General features: G+C 40.5%; 1 protein-coding gene across 2 annotated transcripts in view; it reads left to right on the top strand.

The window, feature by feature from the left end:
• Window positions 1-26,909, top strand: part of trappc9 (trafficking protein particle complex subunit 9) — a 270,852-nt gene that overhangs the window by 170,994 nt on the left and 72,949 nt on the right. For both annotated transcript variants that reach the window (XM_028597569.1, XM_028597568.1), the window contains 2 exons: window positions 10,745-10,898; window positions 16,359-16,449. In XM_028597569.1, coding sequence (XP_028453370.1) covers window positions 10,745-10,898; window positions 16,359-16,449 — 245 coding nt within the window. The remainder of the gene's footprint in view (window positions 1-10,744; window positions 10,899-16,358; window positions 16,450-26,909) is intronic.

Here is a 26,909-nt window from a genome sequence, read left to right as displayed (position 1 = left end):
GGTCTTTGTTACAGTTACAACTACTGCTCTATGGACTTCTTCATTTCCACTGCTTCACTGGTACATCAATAGGTTTTATAATCTTTTTAAAATGGTTTTGATGTTTTTAAATAAGGTTTCCATTAAGTTTCATTGCAGTAGCAAGTGGTGAACTTATTTTCAAATCATGTTTGCCGTCTGGTTGCTATTACCTTGGAATCCAGTACTACTTTTGCACTTTTTTCAGTTAAGGCCTGGTTTCTGCAGCATTTCAAATGGTGACATGTATTGTGTCTCATGCTTTTTTAGTGGCTTATCTAAAATGCAAATGAACAAATTTCTGGGGGAAGACACAAAACTAGTGCTGAAATCATCTTATTAACCAAACCGTCACTTCCAAAAGAATTGGATTACCATTGGATTATTCATGTTTATTTGCTGCTATTAAGTCATTTATATTATTTTAAATTGTATATCTTTGGGTTTTGAACTGTTGGTTGGACAAAACAACATTTTGCCCCTCTTTGGCTGAGAAATTGTGATGGACATTCATCACCTTTTCCATGTATTTTAAAGGCTATTAGACAATATAGCTATAGCTATAGCAGTTTTACAATGATGATACTTGTTAGTTGAAGACGGGAAGACTTCTATTAAACGAACTATTGGCTCAGCAGCTTTGATCTCTTTAAATCTTCATAAAGTTATTCAAACCTTTATCACTTTAGTTCTGAAGTTTATAACTGTCATTCCCAAAGTCATAAAACTGTTATTTTGGAATTTTCTTTTGACTAGTAATAGTTGTTTACAACACTGTTACCAACTCTAGTCCATGGCTCAGTACAAACTGGCAAGTATCATGAAGTGAGCACATTAAAATCAACATAGAACATTATTTTTGAATACAGAACAACACAAATAGCCTCTTATAAGCAATGTAAATGTACTGCCTCCGTTAGCCATGATAGTCTACTGGTAACTTCTTGGACCCAGAAATGTTGTTTATGAACTTTTATGATTGAAATGTCATCTACAGGCCTAGTGGATGAAATTAAGCTTGGTTGCTCAAAGTTGCATGTTGGGCAAATTTAGTAATTAGCATAATAGTGTACATTGAATAGGTGAAAAAAATACAGTAGTCATTGCCAGACCTATGTCCAAAGCACTCATCTCTCATTCCCCGAAAGAACCAAGCCTTATTGCACGATATCCAAATTTTCAAACTTGTTTCCCAAAGCGAAGTGATATTGAGAATGGCATCTGGTGCTGTCAGGCAATTATCCTGGAAATGTGCTTCTGTTAATCCAGACTTACTAATAGATATCAACATCAAACCTCTCCAGTTGATTACTTAAAAGTAAGACCAAAAAAAAAAAAAAAAAGATATCCCTTTGAGACAGATTTTTGTGTGTAGTGTGAAGTCTCAAAAAGTATTACGAGTTAGCAGCTAATGCAGACGCACCACTCAAATTGACAAATAAAATCCCACCAAATGAAGGATTTTATAAATGAGACACATGCAGCCAGTTTCACATGAAGTCAGTCAATCAACCCAAGTTACAGTGAACTACATTTACGGGAACTATGAAATACTCTTTTCGCTGCTGTGATGCTAAATGTTTTGCGGTTTGTTTTCTTCTTTGGAAAACATTCCTTTCCATATTGCAGCTTATTTGAAGCTTTAATTTGAATGTGGCCATCTGGCTCTCAGTAATTACCTGTCCAAAGAAAACCAGTCGCTGGCACTGTCTTCCCATTTAAGACCCATTTGCATTGTTGCAAAGTGGTATTTTTAGACTTAATTTGTCATTTGTGCTTTTGAAGAGGACTGAATGAGAAGCAGTGCCCATTTGAAGATGGGACTTCAGTCAGTGGCATAAGCCCAGTGCAACTAATCTTCAAAGGCGGGTGTATTTGAGGGAGTCACAGGTGCAGCAAGAAAAGGAGCTTTCCTGTCGTCTTTGGTTTGAAGTCTTAATTGTTATTTAATTTGTGTCCTGCTTTGTTTTAAAGGCTGTGTGATAATTGCATTGCCTTTTCTCCTCCACCTCATTTTGATGTTCTGTATGTGTCTCTGGACTCATCAAGATAGCTTTTTTCATGTAGTGTATATTCATTCATGTGCGTAAGACAGACGAGGCAGCAGATCACCTGTAATGATACTTGTGTGCTCCAAGCATGATGACCAAACAGACATGTAAGATACAGATAGTGCTGGGTGGTATGAGCAACAATTTGAATCCCAGTAGTTTTTAAGATTCTGGTCAACTCTACTGCCAGGGGTACATCGATTATAAAATCATTTAAATGTCATCATGTATACTGAAAGCTTTGATTACTTTAGGGTTTGCTTTGCCCCCCACACAATTCTATAATAAATAAAGGCATCAGAATGCATAAAACAGGATTTAAACATTGTTTATTGTGCAAACTGCAACCTAGTAGAAAAAAACCCACAATTTACAACCACAACATTACTATTGCCTCATTTTCAAAACTAGGGCATTAACGAACAGTGTTGGGCATGTTACTTCCAAAATGTAATGCATTATAGATTACTAGTTACTGTCATTTGAGATTAATTAGTTATATTACAATATTACTGTCTATGAATTCTAATGCTTTACACTACTTTCGCGTTACTTTTGCGTTACTTTCACCAAACAGCGGAAGTATGACTCGGCAGGTAGCTTGTGAATTTCACCACGGTATCAAAAAAGTGTCATCTTTATCCAACATCATACATAGATACCATACATCATAATTTATTTATTTGTAATATTTTGTATTATTAATCTGACTGCAAAGTAACTTATATAATAAAATAAATAGTTTAGTAAATCGACGATACTTGACTCTAAATTGTAAATGAGTGGAAGTATGAAGTAGGAGAAAATGGAAATACTGAATTAAAAGCATGCTGCCTTACAATTGTATTGGAATACGGTATAGTTACTTTCCCCCGCTGATAAAATGTAATGCTTATATTTACGTGTAGCAAGCCTAAACGTTAATTTCCGACATGTTTATATCTGTCAGTTGCTCGGAAACACCGCTATCCGTGCTGACAAACCATTACCTGGTGGGACACAGATGTTGTACGTACCGTTACCTGTTGGGACGCAGATGATGTATGTACCATTGCCTGTTGGGACACAGATGTTGTACGTACCGTTACCTGTTGGGACACAGATGTTGTCCGTACCGTTACCTGTTGGGACACAGATGTTGTCCGTACCGTTACCTGTTGGGACACAGATGTTGTCCGTACCGTTACCTGTTGGGACACAGATGTTGTCCGTACCGTTACCTGTTGGGGCGCAGATGTTGTCCGTACCGTTACCTGTTGGGGCGCAGATGACGTACATTACCTGTTGGGACACAGATGTTGTCAGTACGTTGCCTGTTGGGACACAGATGTTGTATGTACCGTTACCTGTTGGGATACAGATGTTGTCCTAATATATATATATATATATATATATATATATATATATATATATCGCCAATAAACATGAATGCCCACAGATTTTCTAAACATTATGAATATGATTTGTTGATTGAAAAACAAGCTGTCAAAAGGACACAGATTATTAACACTTTATTCTCAGATGGCACGTATTGACAGAAAACAGACTATAAACAGTGTAAACAGAAATTCAAAAGTTATCCTACTCACCACAGTGAAACGCCATAATGAAAGTGCAACAATAGCAAATATTCAACATCTTTGTGTCCCTGATAAACTGAAGGTTCCTCGCTGTAGTGTCACCTTCCTCATTTACATTCCTGGTTAGCGTTCAAGAAAATGTCCGCTCCATGTCCGCTGCTTTACTTTATTACTTTGCACTGCAGAGTTTTAGGTCACACAGAACACCTATGACTTGTTTACCCATACCGCCCGTCCCCACAACCGTGAAAACAGAGAATTACTTAGCTCCATGGTTAGCTCACTCACCGGGGCGACTTTGCTTCCCCCTGAGAGCCGTGCTCATCAGCGGTAAAGTTAACCGCCCCGGGACCGGGACACAGGCGTTATCAGTGGGTATCCTCTGTGTGAGTAGCCGTGTAATAAGTCATGTAATAAGCTGGACAATGTAGAACAAGCCGGTCATAATTTTGAATTGAACCCCCTTCAGGCCAATTCAAGACCAAGTTCTTAATCACCCTGTCGGGCTTCTAATCCGCAAACTTATGCTACCTGGCTAGCTAGCAGCTATAACATTACCCAGCATTAGGTGGGGTAACTTTGTAAATTATTAGGGTAACAAATTGTTTATGTGTCTCACATTGTTGTGTGCCATTGTGTTTTACGCTGTTAGTTATTTGTGGGTTAGTAATTGTTGTGTTATAAAGTTAGAACAATGAGGTAAGGGTAAGCAGTTAATAGGGGGCCCGTCTCCATTCACTCACAGCTTGACCCGACCATGGCGCTCTCCATGGCTATGCGGTGTATGAAAAATTCATATCCTACAGAAAATTTGGTTACACTTTAATTGAAGGTATCTACATAAGAGTGACATGACACTGTCATGAACGTGTCATAAACATTATAAACAAGTCATAAACGTTTATGATATAACGCTTCTTTTAGTAACTGTCATTCAAGTGTCATGCCAAGTTATGGTTAGGGTTAGAGTTAGGGTTCATGTGTCATGACTGTGTCATGACAGTGTCATGTGTTCATGACTGTCATGTCACTCTTGTGTAGATACTTTCAAGTAAAGTGTTACTATTTTTTGACTTAATGTGTCATTTGTGCTTTTGAAGAGGACTGAATGAGAAGCAGTGCCCATTTGAAGATGGGACTTCAGTCAGTGGCATAAGCCCAGTGCAACTAATCTTCAAAGGCGGGTGTATTTGAGGGAGTCACAGGTGCAGCAAGAAAAGGAGCTTTCCTGTCGTCTTTGGTTTGAAGTCTTAATTGTTATTTAATTTGTGTCCTGCTTTGTTTTAAAGGCTGTGTGATAATTGCATTGCCTTTTCTCCTCCACCTCATTTGGATGTTCTGTATGTGTCTCTGGACTCATCAAGATAGCTTTTTTCATGTAGTGTATATTCATTCATGTGCATAAGACAGACGAGGCAGCAGATCACCTGTAATGATACTTGTGTGCTCCAAGCATGAAGACCAAACAGACATGTAAGATACAGATAGTGCTGGGTGGTATGAGCAACAATTTGAATCCCAGTAGTTTTTAATATTCTGGTCAACTCTACTGCCAGGGTTACATCGATTATAAAATCATTTAAATGTCATCATGTATACTGAAAGCTTTGATTACTTAAGGGTTTGCTTTGCCCCCCACACAATTCTACAATAAATAAAGGCATCAGAATGCATAAAACAGGATTTAAACATGGTTTATTGTGCAAACTGCAACCTAGTAGAAAAAAACCCACAATTTACAACCACAACAATACCTTCAAGTAAAGTGTTACTGAAAATCGTAACCGGTATACCGTCACTAAATACCGAAGTATATTCCAATCAGACTTTCTCACTCAAATTATTATTTACTAGAACCATACAGTGGTCAAATTATCTCTGTTTTGTGTTTTAATAAATCATTTGGCTCAGTGACGATAGCTATTGAGAGACAACAAAGCAATGCTCAGCTGAATGAGTCTGACTCTTGTAGAAGAAAATTACTTAATAGTTTTAGTCTCATTTTATCCTGATATCCTCTTTTCTGTTCACTGATTAAGTTCCCACTATTTTTTCCTGATCAACAACTTTTAGTGTGTCCTGATTTAATTAAGTCTGTCTGCCTTTGCTCTAGTTTAGTGTTAAAACAAAGCATTTTGCATTGACCACTGTGAGTGAGACCCTTTTTGTTGGAGCCAACCTGGGCTCTAACTATCTATCAAAGCACTTTTCATTAGTTGAAGCACACAGTGTCGAGTCTATGCAAGGCTTGTGAGTTGAATGTCTTCTCAGCTTTTGTTTATTCTGTTGTTTCCGGTAACCTTATATAAAACCCTGGCTAGAAACTCACTCTGGTCAGAGAGAATCCTACAGCATCTTCTGAACTGCTTTCTCCACTGTGCACTGAATAAAAATCATCTGAACCAGCCACTGAATTGGACCTGAGAGAACTTTTTCTTTGACACTGCTCTGCCCATCTTCCTATCGGTGCACCAGAGAATGACTCCTCCGGGAGCTGCCGTGCCCTCTGAACTGAAATCCTGAGATGAACCTACCGATCAATACATGGATCCTGTGTTTTGCATTTCAAACAGGATGAAAATTGCAAGCATATGTGTCCGCAGATATTAAATATGTTCACAGAGAAATCATTTGCATTAATCAGCATGGTGCCTGTCAAAGCGGTGATTTACCAAGGCTTAAAAAAGGGAGGCGACACTCTGAGTGAGACTCTACTTTCATAGGAACCTCTTATTGCAAGTTGGCCTCCTGTGGAGATGGATGTCCAGGTAATTTGCAGTTAGCTGCCCACCTCAAAGTCACATTGTGTCATTTCTCTAAGTAGGGAATAATAGGAGTGCTAAGGGCACGGACAAATGGACCAAAATCGACGTTTTTGTATGCTCTGTTCCCTCTGTGTGAAGAGTACTCTGATGGTGTCTGTCTCCCAGTTAAATACCTAAAGGAAAGCTTATCACCCATCATGACACCAGTGAGAGCCTGATCATTTTCTTCTCACCTGCAAAGTGCTATGATATTGGGCCCATGCTTCACTGTGCAATAGTTCAAAAGTATCTCTAAATTCTGTGATTTTTGAGGTTATCATATTATAGGGTTGTTATGGCTAACATTTCAGCAAACATTTGCACATCACCACATCCAGCAGTCACGAGGCATCATCAGCATTAATAGTCCAATAATCCCATTTCCTTTGGCTCTGTTTTAGTCATTTCCTTAGAAAAACGTGGGTTTTTACTTGACAGTGACTTCTCGCTCTATATTGCTGAGGGGAACTGCAAAGTTGGGTGATGATTGGATGTGTGTTTGTCACTACAAGCAACTCCTTTCACCTTTCACATACATTTTGATCAGCAGAGCTTCAAAACTAGACTTTTTTTCTAAGTCATATGCTTTTACCAGGACAGGGTTCAGTGAATAAGCTAGGAAACTAGAGTGAGCCACAACGTTGAGATAGTGGGAAGACCAGATTCGCAATTAATTAAACCCTCATAGCATCTTTCTACAGTAAGTTGCTCAGTTATTTGGGTTTTAAGCCCATAACTTCACCGTTTTGGTTCAGGACCGTATCAACCTCATTCTAGGCCGCAGAAAACACTGTACACTAACTTCCGAGCATTAAGCAGTGAACAGACGAAGTTAGCGACCACGTGGTGAAGAAAGTAGAACATCCAGCAGCTTAGGAGCCAGATGTTTACTTTAGAAGTTTGTGGAGATCAAAACGGAGTATTGGGGCTTTCTCGCTACCGCTTTATTGAAGGCTTCTCTGCAATTCCACCGTCAAAAATACACACACAAACACACAGTATTGACATAACAATATATGGACCAAAAAATATATAGACCATGTTAGCTTAACATAAAACAATTACATGCAAAGCCTGTAGAGTAATATTTTACAAAAGCAAGATAAACAAAACATAAGTGGCTTCATGCTCCAAAAAGAAAATAGGCTTCAAATTACATTTCGTTGTGACTGGCATAAAACTGCTTACCGGAGCATATTATCTGTCCGTGCTTGCTGGTGTTGCTTAAAAGTCTTACTCGCATGAAAGCAGCCCAATGGGACTTCATAATAGTGGTACCATTACTTAACCAGTACTGAATGAACAAATGTATAAATAACAAATGGAACTTAAATGAATTCTAAATTGGGACATTGGTCTTTCTCTCTCTACATACAGATTTGTGCAGGCAGAGAAAGAATAGAACCAATTGGTATTTCCATTTTTGAATGGAGGGCCTGAATGCTGCATGGGTATTTAGAGGTGGGCTTTGGGGTCATTTAATGAGCACAGATGTGGTATCAGCTTAGTTTGGTACAACAAGACTTCAATCCTGGATGTGACGCTTGCCGTAACCTCGAGCAAAGAACACCCTGGCTCTTGTTAATAAATAACATACCCGCAACATAGAGGGGTTGGGGGAGCTTGGGCCTGGGGGTGTTTGTTCAGACTAGATAAATAATTTAACTCTTTGCCGAACCACACAAAGCCGCCCACATTGGTTGATCAGGCAGGCAGAAATGGAAGCGCGGCTATATTCTGTAGATGAAGATGAAGCGTTAAAGTAGAAATATGTGATTGCATAAAGTCAGTTGTTAAATGTGTTCACCCAAATATACTTTTGATTGTCAATGAACCAACCCTCTCCTGTGAAGGGCTTGAGGTGAGATTCTATGGAGTTTTTGAAATAGTTTTGCTGTTTTTTAAATGAGTCATGTAGTATACATTGGTTAACTTTCTTTCCAGTCATGTTTGCCATCATATTGTTCTTAAAGGAACACGCCGACTTATTGGGAATTTAGCTTATTCACCGTAACCCCCAGAGTTAGACAAGTCCATACATACCCTTCTCATCTCCGTGCGTGCTGTAATGCTGTCTGACGGCTCCAGCGGCATCAGGCCAGCACAGAACATCAGGTGAATGGTTCCAGCAATCCTACCGCTCCGAATAAGTGACAAAATAACGCCAACGTGTTCCTATTTACATGTTGTGATTTATAGAGTCACAGCGTGTACAAAAAACAACGTAACATGAGACACAGCCGTCTTCTAACTGTAAACAAACCGGGAACTATATTCTCAGGCGGAAGAATATAGTACTTGAGCGGAGTGATATGCTCGCAGCAAGCCTGTCTGAGAATATAGTTCCCGGTTTGTTTACTGTTAGAAGATGGCTGTGTCTCATGTTACGTTGTTTTTTTGTACACGCCAGACTATACAAAATCACAACATGTAAATAGGAACATGTTGGTGTTATTTTGTCACTTTTGTCACAATTTGGAGCAGTAGGCTAGTTGGAACCAGTTACCTGCAGGATCTGTGCTAGGCTAAGCTAATGCTGGAACCGTCAGGTAGCGTTACAGCACGCACGGAGATGAGAAGGGTATGTATCGACTTGTCTTACTCTGGGGGTTACGGTGAATAAGCTAAATTCCCAATAAGTCGGCGTTTTCCTTTAAGAGCCAGTTCATTGTAGTGTACTGTTTTCGCATCAGTTGCAGTTCAGGCCTGGTCGTACCAGCATTTAAAATGGCAAAACTCAGCATGAAAATCAATTCATTACAATGGAATCCACGCAATCAAGGCAAAGTAAATCTGCAGATGTGTCTGGGGAACGTTCATTCGCAGCTCATTTCCAAAGGGGCGTCACCAACGGACGCCGCTCAAATGCCTCTGGGCGCAATTGGATAGTCCTTCAACCAATCAGACCAACGATCCGGGTGACGTAGCAGCGACAGCGGCATCAACGGGTTGCTCCGCTTCGTTAGCCGTCATGTTGAATGTAAACAAAAAGCTGCTCGCCGTCGCTGCGCTATTGTCATCGTGTAAAGCCCGCCTCAACGGTTGTGATTGGTGCCTCGATTTGGAAAAATTGGAAATGGGCTTGAATGGGCTCTGGGCCAGACAGACTTGCAGAGCACATCTCAAATTTGCCCGGAAATTCGTCAGGGTTTACCCAGGCTAATGTTCCTGGCTTGTTCATGTGTGAGCCGTTAGCTTGCCGGGTACAGTAGCTCCACTTTCAGGGGCTTGTGAGCGGGCTGTAAGTGTTGCTGCTGATGCTAATTTCATCCACACAGTATTTTGTGTATGGCTTTTGCTACCTATTTGTTATACAATTGATCAAAACTATAACTAGTTTTCTATGGGGAATACTAAATGTTTTATATTCTTGTGAATTGAATATATTTGGGTTTCTGACTGTAGGTCAGACAAAACAAATAATCTGAAGATGCTTGCCTTGGCTCTGGGAAATTGTGATGGGCATTAATGACTAGTTCATCAACAATGGAAATAATCATTAGTTGAAGAACTACACTAAATGCTTTACCATAATACCAGCTACCAGCCACTCAAACTCCATACATCTGAGTCAAGTCTCTTAAAACTTGTATTAACTTTGTTTTCAATGACAGTATGCAACTGTAATGTCATGTTTTTTTTTTTTTTAAAGGAACACGCCAACTTATTGGGAATTTAGCTTATTCACCGTAACCCCCAGAGTTAGACAAGTCCATACATACCCTTCTCATCTCCGTGCATGCTGTAATGCTGTCTGACGGCTCCAGCGGCATCAGGCCAGCACAGAACATGCAGGTAATGGTTCCAGTAATCCTACTGCTCCGAATAAGTGACAAAATAACGCCAACAAACCGGGAACTATATTCTCAGGCGGAAGAATATAGTACTTGGGCGGAGTGATATGCTCGCAGCAAGCCTGTCGGAGAATATAGTTCCCGGTTTGTTTACTGTTAGAAGATGGCTGTGTCTCATGTTAAGTTGTTTTTTGTACACGCTGTGACTATACAAATCACAACATGTAAATAGGAACATGTTGGCGTTATTTTGTCACTTTTGTCACAATTCGGAGCAGTAGGCTAGTTGGAACCAGTTACCTGCAGGATCTGTGCTGGGCTAAGCTAATGCTGGAACCGTCAGACAGCGTTACAGCACCCACGGAGATGAGAAGGGTATGTATCGACTTGTCTTACTCTGGGGGTTACGGTGAATAAGCTAAATTCCCAATAAGTCTGCGTGTTCCTTTTAAGCAGAAACTTGTATCTGTAAGTGCTTCTCCCCTCTCCTGTTGCAGGATGGCCATCCAGGTTGACAAGTTTGACTTTGAGAGTCTGCCACAGCCGGACCAGGAAACGGCTAGCTTCACTAACCCCAAACAGCTGGAGGAGGAGCGACAACATGCCCAGGGCTGCCAGATCAACAGCAAGCTGGGCATCTGTTGGAGCATCATATCCTTCCAGTGGCTACATGTATGGTAGAGTTATATCAGAGAAATCAGCCTGAGCTGAGCATTGCTAGGAAGCCAGCAGAAACAGAGGGTAAAGGTTTCCATTCATAATTTGGGTGTCCTTGGACTATACTGAACCAAAAAAAATAGGTCATTATCTCCAATAGGTGGTCAAACAAAATTATTTTGTTGAATAGTGTTTGTTGGCAGTCAGATCAGTGGAAACAGGACATCTGTATCCTACATCTGGAGGCCCTCTGGCCAGGAGGGATCTTGTTCGCCTGCACTGACAGATGGGAAAGTGCATGGCGAGGTACTTGCCACTCTGACACTGAGAAGGGCTGTCGTAGTGTGTGTATGTTTGGGTGGGTAATTGTGCCACATACTCGCATCAATGTGATACATTTTCCCGTAGGTCCTAGTCTACGGGCGAGCTTTGTGGTCCGACCAAGGTACAGTAATCTTTGACAGCATTGTCAGCATGTTGCTCTCTGCAGTCTGCTTTTCCTCAGGGAGACAAAAAAAGAACTAAAATATAAAAAAGTCCATGAGTTCCATTAAAAAGGTTCCTGTAAAAGTTTCTGCTGTTGAAAAGAGCTGCTAGTCATCAGGCATATAGTGCCGTGTATCAGCCCATAACTCACTAGTTTGCAGTTTGAGATTTAAGAACTGCCTGTCAGATTGTTGGTGTGCATGGTGTACAATTAATGATGAATCTAATCTCTGAACTATTCCAGTTGCCATTATATTTTTTAATTATATATAATACTTTTTGTGAAGGCTTAACACCCTCTTCATTATGTGCATTGTTTTTATCTACAAGTAATTTGGCAGCGTGTAGGCGGGGATGGAGAATGAAAATGACATACAAATATAGCATCCTTTTACTGGAGCAAAAATCATCCCGAAACAGCCTGTTTGATCATTGCATCAGAGCCAAAACAGCCTGTTTGATCATTACATCAGATCTAGAACATATGTTAATTTGTAAATTGAAACAAGTTTTCTCTTGAAGCTGAACAGAATATAGACAAGCTCTAGCAAGTACGTCATCAACAGACAAATCCTGCTCCGTAGACCGGCAAACCGCTCACTGTGACTTTTCTGGACTATAGGGACATAAACAAAGAAACATTTGGAAATGTGCAGCCCTCTAACGTACGTGATGAGAAAGAGGTATCACACTCTCTCAAGGCCATAATGGAAAATTTAAGTAGTTTGGATGGAAAATCTCTTTTGTGAAGTCACTTATTCATTCAGCTTGAATTGCCCAAACACCGAAATTGCAATCAAGTTAAGTCTTGATGCTATCGTTTGGGGCACAGGGAGACGTTTCTGTGTGTAGATAGTGACTCAGCTGTCTTATGTCCTTGGAATAGCACAATGTAAATTCTGCTTCAGGGTGGATTCTCCCTTTACCACATGAAAGAAGTCGAGAAATAAAAGATTTGATTACAGTGCGTGTCACACTCCAAAGCACTCAGTTGGCCTTGAGCAAAGCAACAGGCACTTTAATTTGTAATGTATGAGTTAGTTATTATTGTAACTCCCTGTAAAGCTGTCTGAGCTGGCGTAGTACATCCAGATAACAGTTTGTCTAAGATATTACAGCCAGCCAGAAGCAACAGCATGTTACTTCAAGAAACGATTGACTTCAGCAGACACAAGTGTAGTTCAGGACTTGTTTTAAAATTGTACAGCTTACCTTAAAGGCATTGTTCTGAGCTGTAATCCTTAAGCAACACTATTTGTGTCCTTTTCTTAGGTAGGCTCTTCCTAACTGTCAAGACTCCCAGGCTTTGCCCACTCTTTGTGTTTTACTAAGCATTTGGACTGAAAAAAAAAGCTCACAAGCAAGCACCACATCAAAGCAGAGACGCACCAAGTCTCCCAAGTTTTTAATTAACTAGGGATCGACCGATATGGATTTTTAAGTGCCGATACCGATTTATTATTATTATTATTTTTTTTTTATCAGCCTTAGCCGATAACCGATACGGACTGCGGATTTTCTTGAGCCGATATTTGGAGCCGATAGTGCTTTTGTTCCTTCAATTTACATCATAAAAATGTAAATCCTGCCGCACTGGATATGTTTTCGGAATCTGCTCTGCCATTTCTTTAAAAGTAATAAACAAAAACACAGATCAGTGTCCCTTCTGCAATCATCTTACGTTCATATCACCCAAATTATGTTTGCAATGTGTATCATCTGGATGGGTGCAGTGTCTCCAGCAACACAGAGCTGCCTGTGGATGCCTGTCTGTAAATAATGCCGGGAAAAAACATACTGTAACTGCTACTGTAGGTTCTCCTGTAGTCTCGCATTGCCAGACCTTCCTCCACAGCGCTGGGGAGGAGGGTCTGGCTAGTCCACACAGCATTCCCGGGATGGGAAAAAAACGTGCTCTGGTTTTTTGGCATTTCTTTAAACCAGTCACAATCGTCTTGGGCGGCGCTATGCGCCGGACGGAGCCAGGGTGCTGCTGCAAAATAGCCTCGGGAAGGAACTTTTTGGTTTTGGTGGAACATGTGCACGTTCAAAGGTTGTTTTAGTTGTGCAACAGAAAACTCAGATAGTCTAGCTAGCTGTCTGGATTTACCCTGCAGAGATCTGAGTTAGTTTAGTTTAGAATGCCAACACGAAGAAAGCGGAAGGTAACAGACATCCGGCCGAAAAGAATGACATCCGGCTGAATTTCTAGCGGCACCGGAGCAATCCCGGAAGTGGAACGTCAAGGATATAGACTAGTTCTCCTATTACCCAGTGGTTCCACTGAAGCCTCCCAAGTAGAAAGTCTACATTGTCATGCTTCAAGTGATCAAAGCCACAACACTGCCATTGTTCACGTTTGTCCATTCTAATAAGATGATGTTGTGACCTGTGATTCATTATGAGTCAGACTCTGAGTTTGGAAAAGATCCAGCCTGCACAGTAGAAGTATGATTTGTCCGTAGATGCCTTCTCTCTCTCTCTGCCTCTGCATGCATACTGTACTGTATACAGTCTCCCTCAAAGGTTAATAGACTCAGGTTTGGTGCTCCATGCTCTGCTCGTCTCACCCATTATTCCATGCTGTGTAAGTGATCAGCTGTGTCCTTATCATCACATATTATCTGGGTCATTGCTCTCTGACAGCCATATTTGTTTTGATGCAGCATTCATACATTGATAGCCTACCCTGCGATTAGTCTAATGCCATCATTATACTGAGGTTACAGAAACATGTACCTTTGGCATCTAAATGAATGCATTACACAAATGCGCAGTTCATTTGTAGGGAGTTTTATTTTCCTCCATTTGCATATTGTACTAATACGTCAGGGGTGTCAAACTCATTTTCCCAGAGGGCCACACTGGAAAAAGAGAATCGCACCAAGGGCCAGACATGTAGAGGTTGACATGCTTTTGTTACTGTATGTCACTTTTTTTTTTTTAACATGCAGCTTTTTTCCTAATGTTTGTTCCGACTTTTTTGTGGCTTTCTCAGACATTTGTCACCTTTTTTGTAAATTTGTTGCTTTTTCCAACATTTTTGTATGTTTTTTGTCGCATTTTTGTTGACATGAAGCCCTACAAAAGTCATCAAAAGAGTTCCTTAGCCATCATAGAATTTAGCAAATCAAGTAAAAACAATGATACATTTTTTTTTTTAACAACAACCTGTTTCACAGCCTGAATATGAAAACTCTCTGCTTCTGGGGGAATTTCTGAGTCTCATTCGGCAAATCTGCCATATGTCTGCTTCAAAGGTCAGGTAATTGCAGTTTAGAAAAAACACTTTCCTGTGTTTTTGGTTTGGCACACAACTAGACGGGCCAAAATGTATTGTGAACCCAAATTGATATACGGGCCAGTTCTAAATCTGCAAGGGGCTGGATTTGGCCCGCGGGCCTTGAGTTTGACACGTGTAATACATGAAAGGCATATGAATGCAGCTGTAAATTGGGAAAATCAATGCCATATTTTTAGAATTTAGTTAGAATTAATAGTAACTATTCTGGTATATAATGCCTTTATGAATGGTCTGGTGGTAGTTCTTCTTTAATATTGCTGTTTTTGATGTCTGTGTAACATAAGGAACAAGCATCCACACATTAAGTATACATTAAGCAGCTTTCACATCTTTAAAAATATTTATCACAAGTCAATTTGGCCCTTTGATCTCCTGGTAGAAGAGTCTAAACAGTTCTGTGAATAAAATGAGGAGGTAAGCGACTATGTACTGTGATGCAAGTAGCAGACTTAATTGACTTGGCTGTAAGAAAGCAGGGATGTTTCCTCACAGCTGGTGTTTAATAATTGACTTGAGTTTTTTACTAAATGTAATTCAAATGATAATCATGTTTTTTTGTCATAGTATTTCTGGATTAGGCACATCATCAGAATCTTCTTTATAAACTCTACACACTGTCAGGGACAAAACAGTATGGGGCCCATTAATATAGTCTCTGGTGGAAAGCTAATTATCCATTAAGGGTCTGCTGAAAAGGGACTTGTCTGTGCTCAAAGTCTCCGAGGTTGTCGGATAGGGTTAGGATGTCAGATAAGATATGCTCATTCCCCCATGATTGCCTGCACACTTCGGGGCTCAGAGCTGAAATTTATCACTTGAGAAAGTGGACCAGACGGATCAGCTGAAGGAAGAAAAAAAACTCATTCAAAGAAGAAAAGAAAACTAAAGAAAAAGTGATGTTGTGAACTCTGAAATAATAAAAAGATTGTAATGTTGAAAGAAAAAACACAGAAATGAGCTGAAGTGTGCTAAGAGTTGACTTTCAGTTGAATTTTAAGCGTGAACACGTAAAGCACTAAACAGAGTTAAAGTCATATTGAAAAGTTGTGGCAGGTGTAGGCACTGAAGGGAAAGCAGAAATTTATCACAAAGTACTTTATTATTAATATAGTAGTATCATTATATATTAGTATGGTGGTAGTAGTAGTAGCAGCAGCAGCTGTAAAACTGACTACAAGCTCTTTGTCCTGAATTTTTAACACATAACTCCCACTAATCTTAAAGAGGACCTATTATGCTCATTTTCAGGTTCATACTTGTATTTTGGGTTGCTACTAGAACATGTTTACATGCTTTAATGTTCAAAACACATACACCTACTACCTATACTGTATATGTAGTATAGTTGTGACATCACAACCGTACGGAAGTCCTGACGGCTTGTTTAAAAATATTTCTCTGTGGATTGATTTTGATACTTTCACATTTAAATTGCCCTTCAACCTGCTTTGTATAAAAAAAAAAGACTTAAAATCTCCCTTTTAACAATTTACAGTTGCAGTTGTGTCCATTTATGTTCACAGTGTACAATATGATGTACTTTTATTCAGCTCCTAGTGTTCCTGCAAGTAACTATGGTATATGTGTATACAGCAGTTTCTCATGTTGATTAGTTGTTGATATGCACCAAGCGTCTCCATTGTGTTGCCCTTAACTGTACCCACCCGTCCCTGCGGCGCCGTGGAGAGGCCAGTGTGGAGGGAGTCCTCAACCAGCTGGTCCTGGAGCACCTACAGCTCGCACCTTTGCAGTGGGGTGAGTCGTGTGTGTATGTGTGTGTGTGTGTTTCCAGTGTTTTAAGTTTGTGAACTCCACTAGGCGCGGGCCGGTTACCTGTTTAAGGTATACCGCGGTTTGAAAAAGACACAGTTTCAAAACCACTAACATTTTCCGTCATTTTTTTTTTACCCAGACATTTCAAAATAATACATTTTAAAGCTGTAATTGCAATACTGTGAAACCGTGATATTTTTGCTGAAGGTTATCATACCGTCAGAATCTCATACCGGCCCATGCCTAAACTCCACCTACGCTTTTGCTGTCCAATATTGTTTTTCTCTGCAATTTGAAGTAAATAAAATAAGAGGGAAAAGTTTGCTTCATGTTGCTGTGGCTGTTTTCCTTTACAGATGTTAATTCGTCTTCCATTTAAAATAAATATTAGAGCTCCTTACTCACTTAATGTATAAACCCTTCAGAACTGGTCTCAAGCCATGTTTTTTATTTGCATTCTTAATGGGCTACAGGCTATTTTGGAGAAGTGTAGACGGCAGCTTGGGAAATGTGTAGCTCACAGAATTTGTAGGAGCGCTCCACGTGTCGGACCATCTGCGATCATCCTCTGAAAGCGCTTTTGATTTACCGCTGGTGTTTGTTTTCTGAGATTCCCCGTCCCTCTCCGGCCACTGCCAGCATTTTGATTAGTCAGCTGGGGCTGTCCTGCTTTGGCAACGAGAATGCAGTCTGCAAAATGAAGCGACACAGCAGATCAAGCACGCAACTGTAAGAATCTGTTGGGACAGAAATAGGGAAGGGATGAAGGCAAATAACGTCACTGGATTCACTGTTCTTGGATCTCAGATATGTTTGGCATTTGACGTGTACCTCAAGCGGCAAGCTGTTGTGAAGATGCTTGAGGTGACACCTTTAGGCGGATATTCTACGTGATGGGTGTAGTCTCAGTGCAGACAGTTGCAGTGGTTGTCATTTCCTCGCGTCTTCATTTCTGTAAAGGTAGTGTTCCAGTTCAGGCCTTTTGCAGGCATTGCTGATTATAAGCCATATAATTTGCCTCAGCCCATTAGGATGCCTTTATCAGGGTTGCTAAGGCTATCACAGGCTCAATTACGGATATAGTTCGAGCATTTCCCCTGTGTCTAAAATCGTTGGTCCAATGGATGCTTTTTAATGCCGTTGGGTATCTGTAAGCCTCACACTTACACAGATACTGTAGATGAATATAACTTGCTTGTTAAAAAATTCAATTGTAAAGTAGTATTTATTTGCTCTGGTGTTTATTACTTTTGCTTTGTACTCTGTTTTTTTCAGTTTCTGTGTTATTGATCGGGCCTAAAATGGTACTCTTGTTTATTTCCCTTTGATAACATACTTTAAGATGCCAGAAATTACTACTTTTTAACTGTTCCTCATTCAGTCAACAGTTTTTTTTTTTTTTTTTTTTTTTCACCCCTTGCCGCTCACTTTTTTTTGTTTTTTTATTACAGAGTAGAAGCTGTTTCAATCCATTGCGGATCTCATGGTGATTAAATCCTCCACAATCCTAATCTAATATACTTGGATATTTCTCTGCCATTAGTTCATTTAAACTCCTCAAGGAGGTGACCAAATTCTTCAATTAAACTCTTGAGTTTAAATCATTTCTTTTTGTCATTTGCCCAAAGTCTGTTACTGAGCAGACACTGCCTCATCTGTGCCGTTTCAGTCTCACCGATAGAGAGTCATTGCACAATGTCAGTCAGTCTTTAATCTTTAAAAACATAGATGCCGTTATGCCTACTTCATTTGCATCCTGTGAAATATTGTAAACCTCTTTTTACCCTTCTTGATCATAAGACTTTAAAGGCTTTGCACTGGTTGTTATCACTCGAACACGCTTAATTTCCTTGTCTATAAAAAAAATTACAAACGCATGTGGAATTCATTCTAGATTATTACACTTGCTGATGTGTAATGGCAGCATGAGATTTGGAAATTGAGTACATTAAAAATGCAAATCATTTTTGAACAAATGTAAATAGGGTCAGCTGTGCACATGCACTGTGTACATGTGCTTTTCTGGAACTGCCAGGGGAGTCATTACCCCCCCCCCCATGACAGCACCATGGCAATATTTCCATCAGGGTTTCTCCCAGTGTATTGCAAGACTGGTGGCCCACCGGGCCTAAATTGCCCCCCAGCAGGCCTAAGCCACCGGGTCAGTATTTTGAATGTATTTTTAAGATGTTTTTAAACTAGTTACAGTAGGGTGGCTCGGTTGGAAATTTAGACATAGTCATATTTTCAAATCTCTAGTTAGCTTTTACACTGTCTTAAAGGGTAACTACCGTTTTTTTTCAACCTATTTTCCTATGTTTTTGTGTCTAAGTGACTGATGGGAATAACAATCTTTGACACTGGTCCAGTATTAAGAGAAATCGCTGCAGTCGACAGCAGGCAAAACGAGCTACGATGTAAGTTAATAGGGCAATTGTCCAGCTTGTAGTTACTTTCACAAAAAAGGGCTTGTTTTGCCGCTGACGGGCTCAGATTATTATTCTATAAGTGTCTGGACCAATGTCAAAGATTGTTGTTCCCATCAGTCACTTAGACACAAAAACATAGGAAAACAGGGTCCAGGTTGAGAAAAAAAACAAAACAGTACTTACCCTTAAATGTACAGCCCTATGAAGTCTGTTTATTCACAATTTCGTGATTCCGTCCATGATTCTGTTACCACAGAAACCTTTTTGACTCTACATTAATGCTGCCATCAGTCTGTGAATGGTCCGAGCCTGGCCCTCGTCGAAAAAGAGACACTTGCCACCGGGCCTGACAAGTTTTCTCATAAAAGTTGCATCAAAATCCAGTTTTTGACTGGGTTAAAAGAAAACCTTTCAAAGGCACTAAAAATATGACATCTGAGAAACTGAAGCAGACAGTTATTAAATGTATGAAAGCATTATTAAGGGAGTTAAGAGGTCCAACTTTCAGTCTTACATATACATGCACATATTCAAATACAGTAACAATAACATCTAAAAACAACTGAGTATTTATTTATAGACACTGTGCCTCAGCCCGGAGTTGCTTTTATAAGACAGAGACTCTGACATCATTGCTTGAGCTCAGCCAATTGTGTGGCATGAGAAACGTGATGCCTCCTTATGATTTGCTACCATAGGAACCTATGAATATTTGATCGCACAGGTTCCAGTAAATGGGGGAACATGGAAAGTGCCAGAATCAGTTATATGGCATTGTGTTTGTTTACAAGCTCATTATTATTATCGAATGGGAAGCAATCGGAGGCCATTAGTAAATGATCTACCTCTGGGCAGAATCAGCCTCACAGTCACGTCAGCAGAGCTGCAATAATGTAAGGTCACATTTGATAATATTCACCAAGTAATTACAAATGAATGATGCAAGTATTTTTTTTTAATTAGTTATGTGATTTATTTGTTTCTGCTTAATTTCCATTGTGGCTGTAATTCACTGTGGGGGCTAGAATGTAAAGCGGATTACTGTTATGTTTATGTGGTTTTTGAAGAAAACCAACCGAAACGGAAGAGAGGACTGTTTTGTTTTCTTCCGTTTCCTCTTTCTTTCCTTAACACCGTCTAGAGAGCATATGCAATCTAGTACTTTTTTCGCCTTAGATATGTGGACAACCTGAGCATTATTTTCTCCCTGTGTTTGTTGGATTTCACAAAAACAATCCTTCAATAAAGCCTGCTGTTGTGCTTTTGTTTTTGAAAGAAATGATCTTAGCCCATTTGCAGAAAATGTTTGGACATGTTTTATGGAACAGGAAAAACCTTGTTAATAAGATTATGCCTAAAACTCCTGTAATAGGCATTAATATAAACCTGGACTGATGTGTGCCTGATTTTGTTTTCTACTGAGTTTTTGTGGTTTCCATTATCATTTACTTTTCTGCTTCAACCAAAAAAGCAGTCCAGTAAACTGTATACATTGAGCATAGCGCTGTTGAAAAAGGGTGACAGTTTTACAAACAATCTATGAGCCCTATTTTTAGGTCTTAGTGTCTTCATTAATTCATAGGTGTGTTTTGGGCGTAACATGCAATAAACCAATCAGAGGGTCATCTCCCATTCCCTTTAAAAGCCAGGCACGTTTGGACTTTGGTGCATTGCTAGTATGATGGCGGATTTGCACCGTAATATTTTTGGAATCTTTTGCATGTTTGTGTGCTGCTGCGCGTCCCTGTGTGTGTGTGTGTAACAAACATAGTGTGCGGGCGCCGTGCATAAGCCTAGGTGCATTTTACTAATTTGCTGTTAAAATAACAATGAAATGCTGCGTTATTGACTTTTTGTTGGTCAATGGTGCAATAACTTCCCTTGGATGCATGCGCAACCAGATGTTCGAATAGTTCGAATATTCGGTGTTATTTTAGAGGGAATATTCGAACGTCATTTTTGAGCAATTTTGACAACCCTACTGGGCGCAGATGTATTTGCTGTTTAAACGACGTGGCCGCTGGACGGGAAATTGATAACTGCGTCGGTCTTAAACTAGCAAAGAGACTTACGTCGGGCTTGGCTTTGTGCTGCGCCGGGTGCAAGATAGGGCCCCAAATGTCAACAGAGCACCCTTGGATATTTTCTCAAATATTGTTTTTTTCACAATGTTGCTGGCTGATTGGTTTAATTATCCGTGACCAAATTGTATTACACTCCCAAAACCTATAAGGGGTACTTGTCATCCTTAAAATTGGAGAACTCGGAGGGAAGACTTTTGACGAGAGGCTGCGGGATGGAACACACTAAATTAGGTATCTAGATATCAGCTCTTGTTTTTCACAGGAACTGTTTTACCCAGCTCCTATCAAACCATTTTCTCTTCTTATCCCCTCTCTAATACAGTACACAGTAGACTCTACATTGTTTAAATACGACAGCAGGGTGACTGAATCTAGTGTTACCAAAGTGAACAAGAAGGTCTGTGATTAAATGCTCAATTTATGACTCTAGCAAACTGAAATCGTCAGGTCCAGAATTCTTTTCTTCCATCATTCATCAGCAAAAGATCATTCAGACGTGTGTAATCGGTCAAATGTAGACACCTCTATTGTTTTCATTCATGTTTCCTAGATTCTTCTTTGACAAATTACTACCACCAGCTGTCAATTAATGGAGTAGCTCAAAACAGCATGAACACAGTGAGTGTTGAAGTGTGCATCGTGGTAGCTCCATGGTACTACTAGCTGTCAAAAAGCCCACAGAGTACCTTCAGTTCAATGAATATGATTTTGTTACAGTAAGAACCTTTTGTTGATAATTATTACATTTGTTCTACATCTATATCCCAGCATGTCATATCAGTATATCACATATATTAGTATAGGTGATTGTTAATATCCCATTATGGGTCAAAATTAGATTTCATAGGATTCCTTGACAGACATTTTCTCAATTTAAATGGCTTTCTACACATGTATCATTTAATAAAGGTTAAATACTTTTAAATGGGTTAAAAGTAACTAAACTAAAATGAAACAAGTCTCTGTCTGTCCTTTCGATTTTCTCGACACCGTTCATCTGATCAACTTCACACGTGGGCGGGTGTGTTGCGGAGGACCCAGGGAAGTGCAGTGTCGAGCGCGAGCTCTTGGGATCTACGGGACTTACAGTATTCATCAGTAGTGATGAACTTATGTACACACTGTGTAGTGTATAGAGAGGGCACCCCTGTTCACTGTTACACTGCCAAACGGCATGCTGGGTACAGCTAGCTCTCCGTCACTTGCTACAGTACATTCCAGAACAAATGAAGAAAGAGAGACCAGAGATGTTACACTGTAGCAAACTCAAACATTTAAGGCATTAGCGATGCAACTTTGGGAATGAACGCTTTTGTTCCGAGAAATAGCCTGGTCCAAGAGAGCCAGCTGTTAGTAAATGAGGCATATACTCTATCTAGCATTGCTTGGGGACGCAACTAAGTCATGACAGATGTATTACACAGGACCCAAGGAAGCCCAGTGTTTGCGGTTTTCGAGAAATACCACAGGCCAATCAATCGGCCCGTTTGGTGTTTTGAACGTAGACTAGATAATGGAAGAAGCTTTCAGGTCTTGTTCTGCCAACCATGCTAGCTAGCTACAGCTAGCATTGGCGTTAACTTTCTGTCTAGCGTTTAGCGCAGCGCCATTGCAACCATTAACAACACTGGCTTGTCCGCGTCGTCCTCCCCAGCTCCACCCGCTCGTCCAAAAACCGTCACATCCGGTTAAAAAAACAAAAAACAAGATGGCGACCGCCAAATTGACAAACTTGAGGCTTCAAAACCGTAGTCCACAAACCAATATGTGACGTCACTGCTGCATCATCCACTATTTTTACAGTCTATGGTGTTGAATGTGGTGTGAAGACAGTGTTTGTCTTGTCCGTTATCATAAATCCAGTGTGTTGACTCAATACCACTCAAACATTTTTATTTGCACTTTCATACGTCCATATCAGTGTAACCCGGTAGCGGTTCTAATGCCAGAACAGGTGGTATCATTTTTTTTTTTGCAGCCTGGCGTAATGTAAATAGCCCAATTGATTATAGCTCCCAAGCTGTCAATTTGATTAAAGGCAAAGTGGTGCACCTCGTGATAGGAGTCGATGTGTCAACCTAATGGAGTGTTGCTAAATAAACAGCCACCTGGCCAATCAGACGGAGCTCTCTGAGGGGTTGACACCACCAAAGCAGGTTATGATGCTGTGCTAAAGGAGAGCACAAGGTCTGTATCAAACAGGAAGTGCCTTGCCATTGTTAAGATAAGGGTGACATGTTTAATGATCCTCTTGAGGGAAGTTGGTGTAACAGCAAACAGGAGTAGTTTACCGCAAGCAAATGTGACTGTGAGTAAGAAAAAAGCAATTGTCCCATACTTAAATCCACACTATAATATAATGGAACAAATCAAGTTTAAGTTAAGGTAACGTGCCAGCAGTAGGATAGATGAAGACAAATACAAATCTACGTAAAAATATCAACCTAGTGTCAGAAATATGTGCAATATTTAAATAACTGTCGTTGTAATGCTAATGATGAATCATTTAAAATAAAATTAGGTGATCAATACAAAGCACAATCAAGTAGCCAAATATAAGCACCTGTAGCCAGGCTTTGATTTTCAGTATTGCCTGCCTGTTTGAGAGCCGTAACCAAGCAGTGAGATGGAAAACGGCAAGCCTGAAAGCGGACTTTGCCCCCATTCCCCACCCTCCCCCTCTGCCACCGGGAACCCATCTCGATGGAATACAAATTCACCCATGAATGGAAAGACAAATGTTTAGCCTGGGAGAGAGATGGAAAGAGAAGGGTGGGGGGCCCTGCTGTAAAAGGCAGAGAGATAATTTAATAAGACAGCGCTTCTGAACTGGCTCACACCAGCGCAGTTTTTCCTTCCAACCTCACACACACAGACACACACACACACACACCCACAGATGGACATTTGGAGCAGTCACAGGCGGTGGCTTTTCAACACACACGGGGGACGCCTTATGGAATAATATGCCTTTAAGCTTTTGTCAGGTGTCCAATTGCCATGAGTGCTGCAAGTTTGACAAATGGTGCTGCCAAGCGGCCCGCACGCACCTAACACTGAAGTCCTGTTGTGGTGATGATGATTAGAACCGCTGACCTGAAAGAGGGGATGGGAATGAATCCATGCATGCATGCATGGCTGAAATGGAAGAGAAGTGTCCTTACTGCCACCGTGACTGGTAATATGTCACATCTGCAGCATGAGCATACATCAACTCCAGGCTCCGCTGCGGTCATCTGCAGAGCAGTGTGATGGGGCATGTGGGAGATGGTGGGATGGTGACATCAGTCCGGTCTGCCACCAAGCTCCGAGGAAGGCCAACTCAATCCGCTGTTCTGCTGTGCACACCCATGTTTTATTTTAGATGTGCTTAAACAGTACTATATTTTGGGCCCTGTGATAGACTGTCGACCTGTGCATGGTGTACCCGGTTATACCCCACCTTTTGCCCCAGTGGCAGATGCACCCCCCCCCCAAAATCTTCATTTCCCCTAGTACACAAACAAAGACATTATCACCCCACACCCTACTTCACCACCCACCTATTGAAGTGCAGATTTGCTTAAATTTGTGGCAGGGGTGCTGCCCATTTAGATGACTGATAGGCGCTAGGAGGAGCACTGGGTAGACAGAAGCTGATTTATCTGCTTGTTTTCTAGCTCTGTTGCCCAGGCTCTGTCAGTCAGCCAAGCTAAAAGTACTCTGTTAAAGGCAGTACAAAGCGAGAGCGAGATGGGAGGACGGACAACACGTACCTCACTCTGTCTCCTGGGCCAGTGCGTGTGATTTACAGAGGCAGTGCTGACTCAGACTGGCTAAGATCGGTGTGTGTGTGTGTGTGTGTGGAGACAAAGATACTCAAATGGTTGATAAGTGCGTAATGATGAGGTAGCAGAAGCCCTCACAGTCTTGGAATAATTCTTCTGCTCAGCTGGTTTAAGCAGATTGACTGCTGTGAATTGCCTATTGTTTTTCAACCAGCTAATTAACCCATTATGAATGTGAGTAATGATTTCTACCCATTGTTCCATGCCGGATTATCACAACACAGTATTTTTGTTTCGTACCGCATTAGGAGAGCAGACATGAAAGGATCATTTGTTCTACTTTGGCTGGAATCACCAGTCTTGTGCCTATCACCCCGGTAGCTTTAATGTGGAAATGAGAGCAAGAGTACAGTGGCCCACTCTATGATTGCGTCTAGCCTTTTTTATTCCTCCCCCGGCCCTGTGTGGATCTAGAGTTAGAACATTTAGCGGGCTCGGAGCGTCTGTTTATGGAGCATTTATCACGGCTACAGAACAATCCGCGCTGTCGGTGAGTCAGTTCGGGTGAGCTGTGGAAATAAATCAACACTCCTACGGCCTGCCACAGCTAGCCCACCACACACTCGCTCGTTCATTTAGACCAGTTGGATGGGGAAAAGAAAGGGGAAACTCTGAGTAAAGAGAGGTAGATGCAGTTACAGAAAATGCACGGATTTAAATTGTGGAGATTAGATTGTGGAGAGATGATCAGACTGTTTTTGTACCAATGATAAGTGGGCTAGGAAAGCATTTAGCCTGGTTGTGTATGCTAGAAATGTATTAATATACCTCATATAACTTCTTATCTCTTTAACTTGTCTCCTTTTTTCTTCTTTTCAGTGTAGTGTAAGCGTCCATTTAGTTTCCTTGTTTATTCTAAGAACCAATGTTTTTTTTTTCCTTTCCCCACCATTTTCCAAATGTGTTTTCAGCTTAAACCTGTTTCTCCCTCTCTGCTTTCTATCAAATAAAACCACCTCCTTCATTGATTTCTTTAGAGGAAACAAGAGTATCCCCAGCGGCTGCTTTTTCATCCCTGAAAGACAGATTACCTGACATTTCTAAATGCAACCAGGTCCAGCCTCTGGTTTCATTGTGAGAATGTCTGGAGCGCCTTGCCACACTATTTTAAGTGCTACTAAAAGAGGGAATATTGTGACACAGCTGTTTCACCTGCTGGAGTACAGGGAAATGAGCACTGCCTTCTTATTAGATGTGGCTCGGCACCATCAATCCTCAATAGTGTAAAACACGAACAGATCAGCAGTGGATGCGTTCTTGAGGTGTTTTAACAACAGTGGTAGCCTTTTATGATTTGATTGTGATTGCTAATAAACCCCAGTTGCTTTACGTTTAAAATATATTTGTGGGAATGGCTTGTTTAGATTGCTTACCGAGAGATTATGAAAAATGTTTTGCCCTGTTCTTTATTCTCAAACAGTGATTTTGATGATGTTTAGCAGGTTGTATTCAGCAACTTAGTTTAGCGTGTTAGCATGCTACTGTTTGCTAAGTAGCGCTAAACACAAAGCACATCTGAGGCTGGTGTTTTGGCATAAACCAAAGTAATGTACAAGCTTGATTTTGGTGATGGTGCTCGTTCAAAAGTCAGAAGATTACCAAAGTAAACAAATATTCCTGTGGTGAATATTAATGTCTGTACCAACTTTCATGGCAAACAATGCTATAGAAGTTAAGATATTTCAGTCTGGACCAATGTGGTGACAATGCCATTCCTAGAACTAGCGTAGCTAACCACTATGGTAACACTTTACTTGAAGGTATCGACATAATCGTGACATGACACTGTCATAACTATGATATGACACTGTCATGAATGTGTCATAAACGTTATAAACAAGTCATAAATGTTTGACTTCTGTCATTAAGTGTCATTTTGTTTTTGTCATGACAAGTTGACATTGTTTGGGTTGTCTTGATTATGACAAGTTGACATTAATCAAAGTGACATTACCAGAAGTTGTCTTGGTCATGACAAGTTGACATTACATTTCTTTGGAGTGTCTTTATTAAGACAACTTGACATTAAACAGGATGACATTATGTCAAGTTGTCATGACCAAGACATCCTCTGGTAATGTCATCCTGGTTAATGTCAACTT

The sequence above is a fragment of the Perca flavescens genome, chromosome 14 (genome assembly GCF_004354835.1).
Source record: "Perca flavescens isolate YP-PL-M2 chromosome 14, PFLA_1.0, whole genome shotgun sequence".
Taxonomy (NCBI): Eukaryota; Metazoa; Chordata; class Actinopteri; order Perciformes; family Percidae; genus Perca; species Perca flavescens.
Note: the sequence above shows the minus strand (reverse complement) of the source record. Positions and strands in the feature narration are given on the sequence as shown.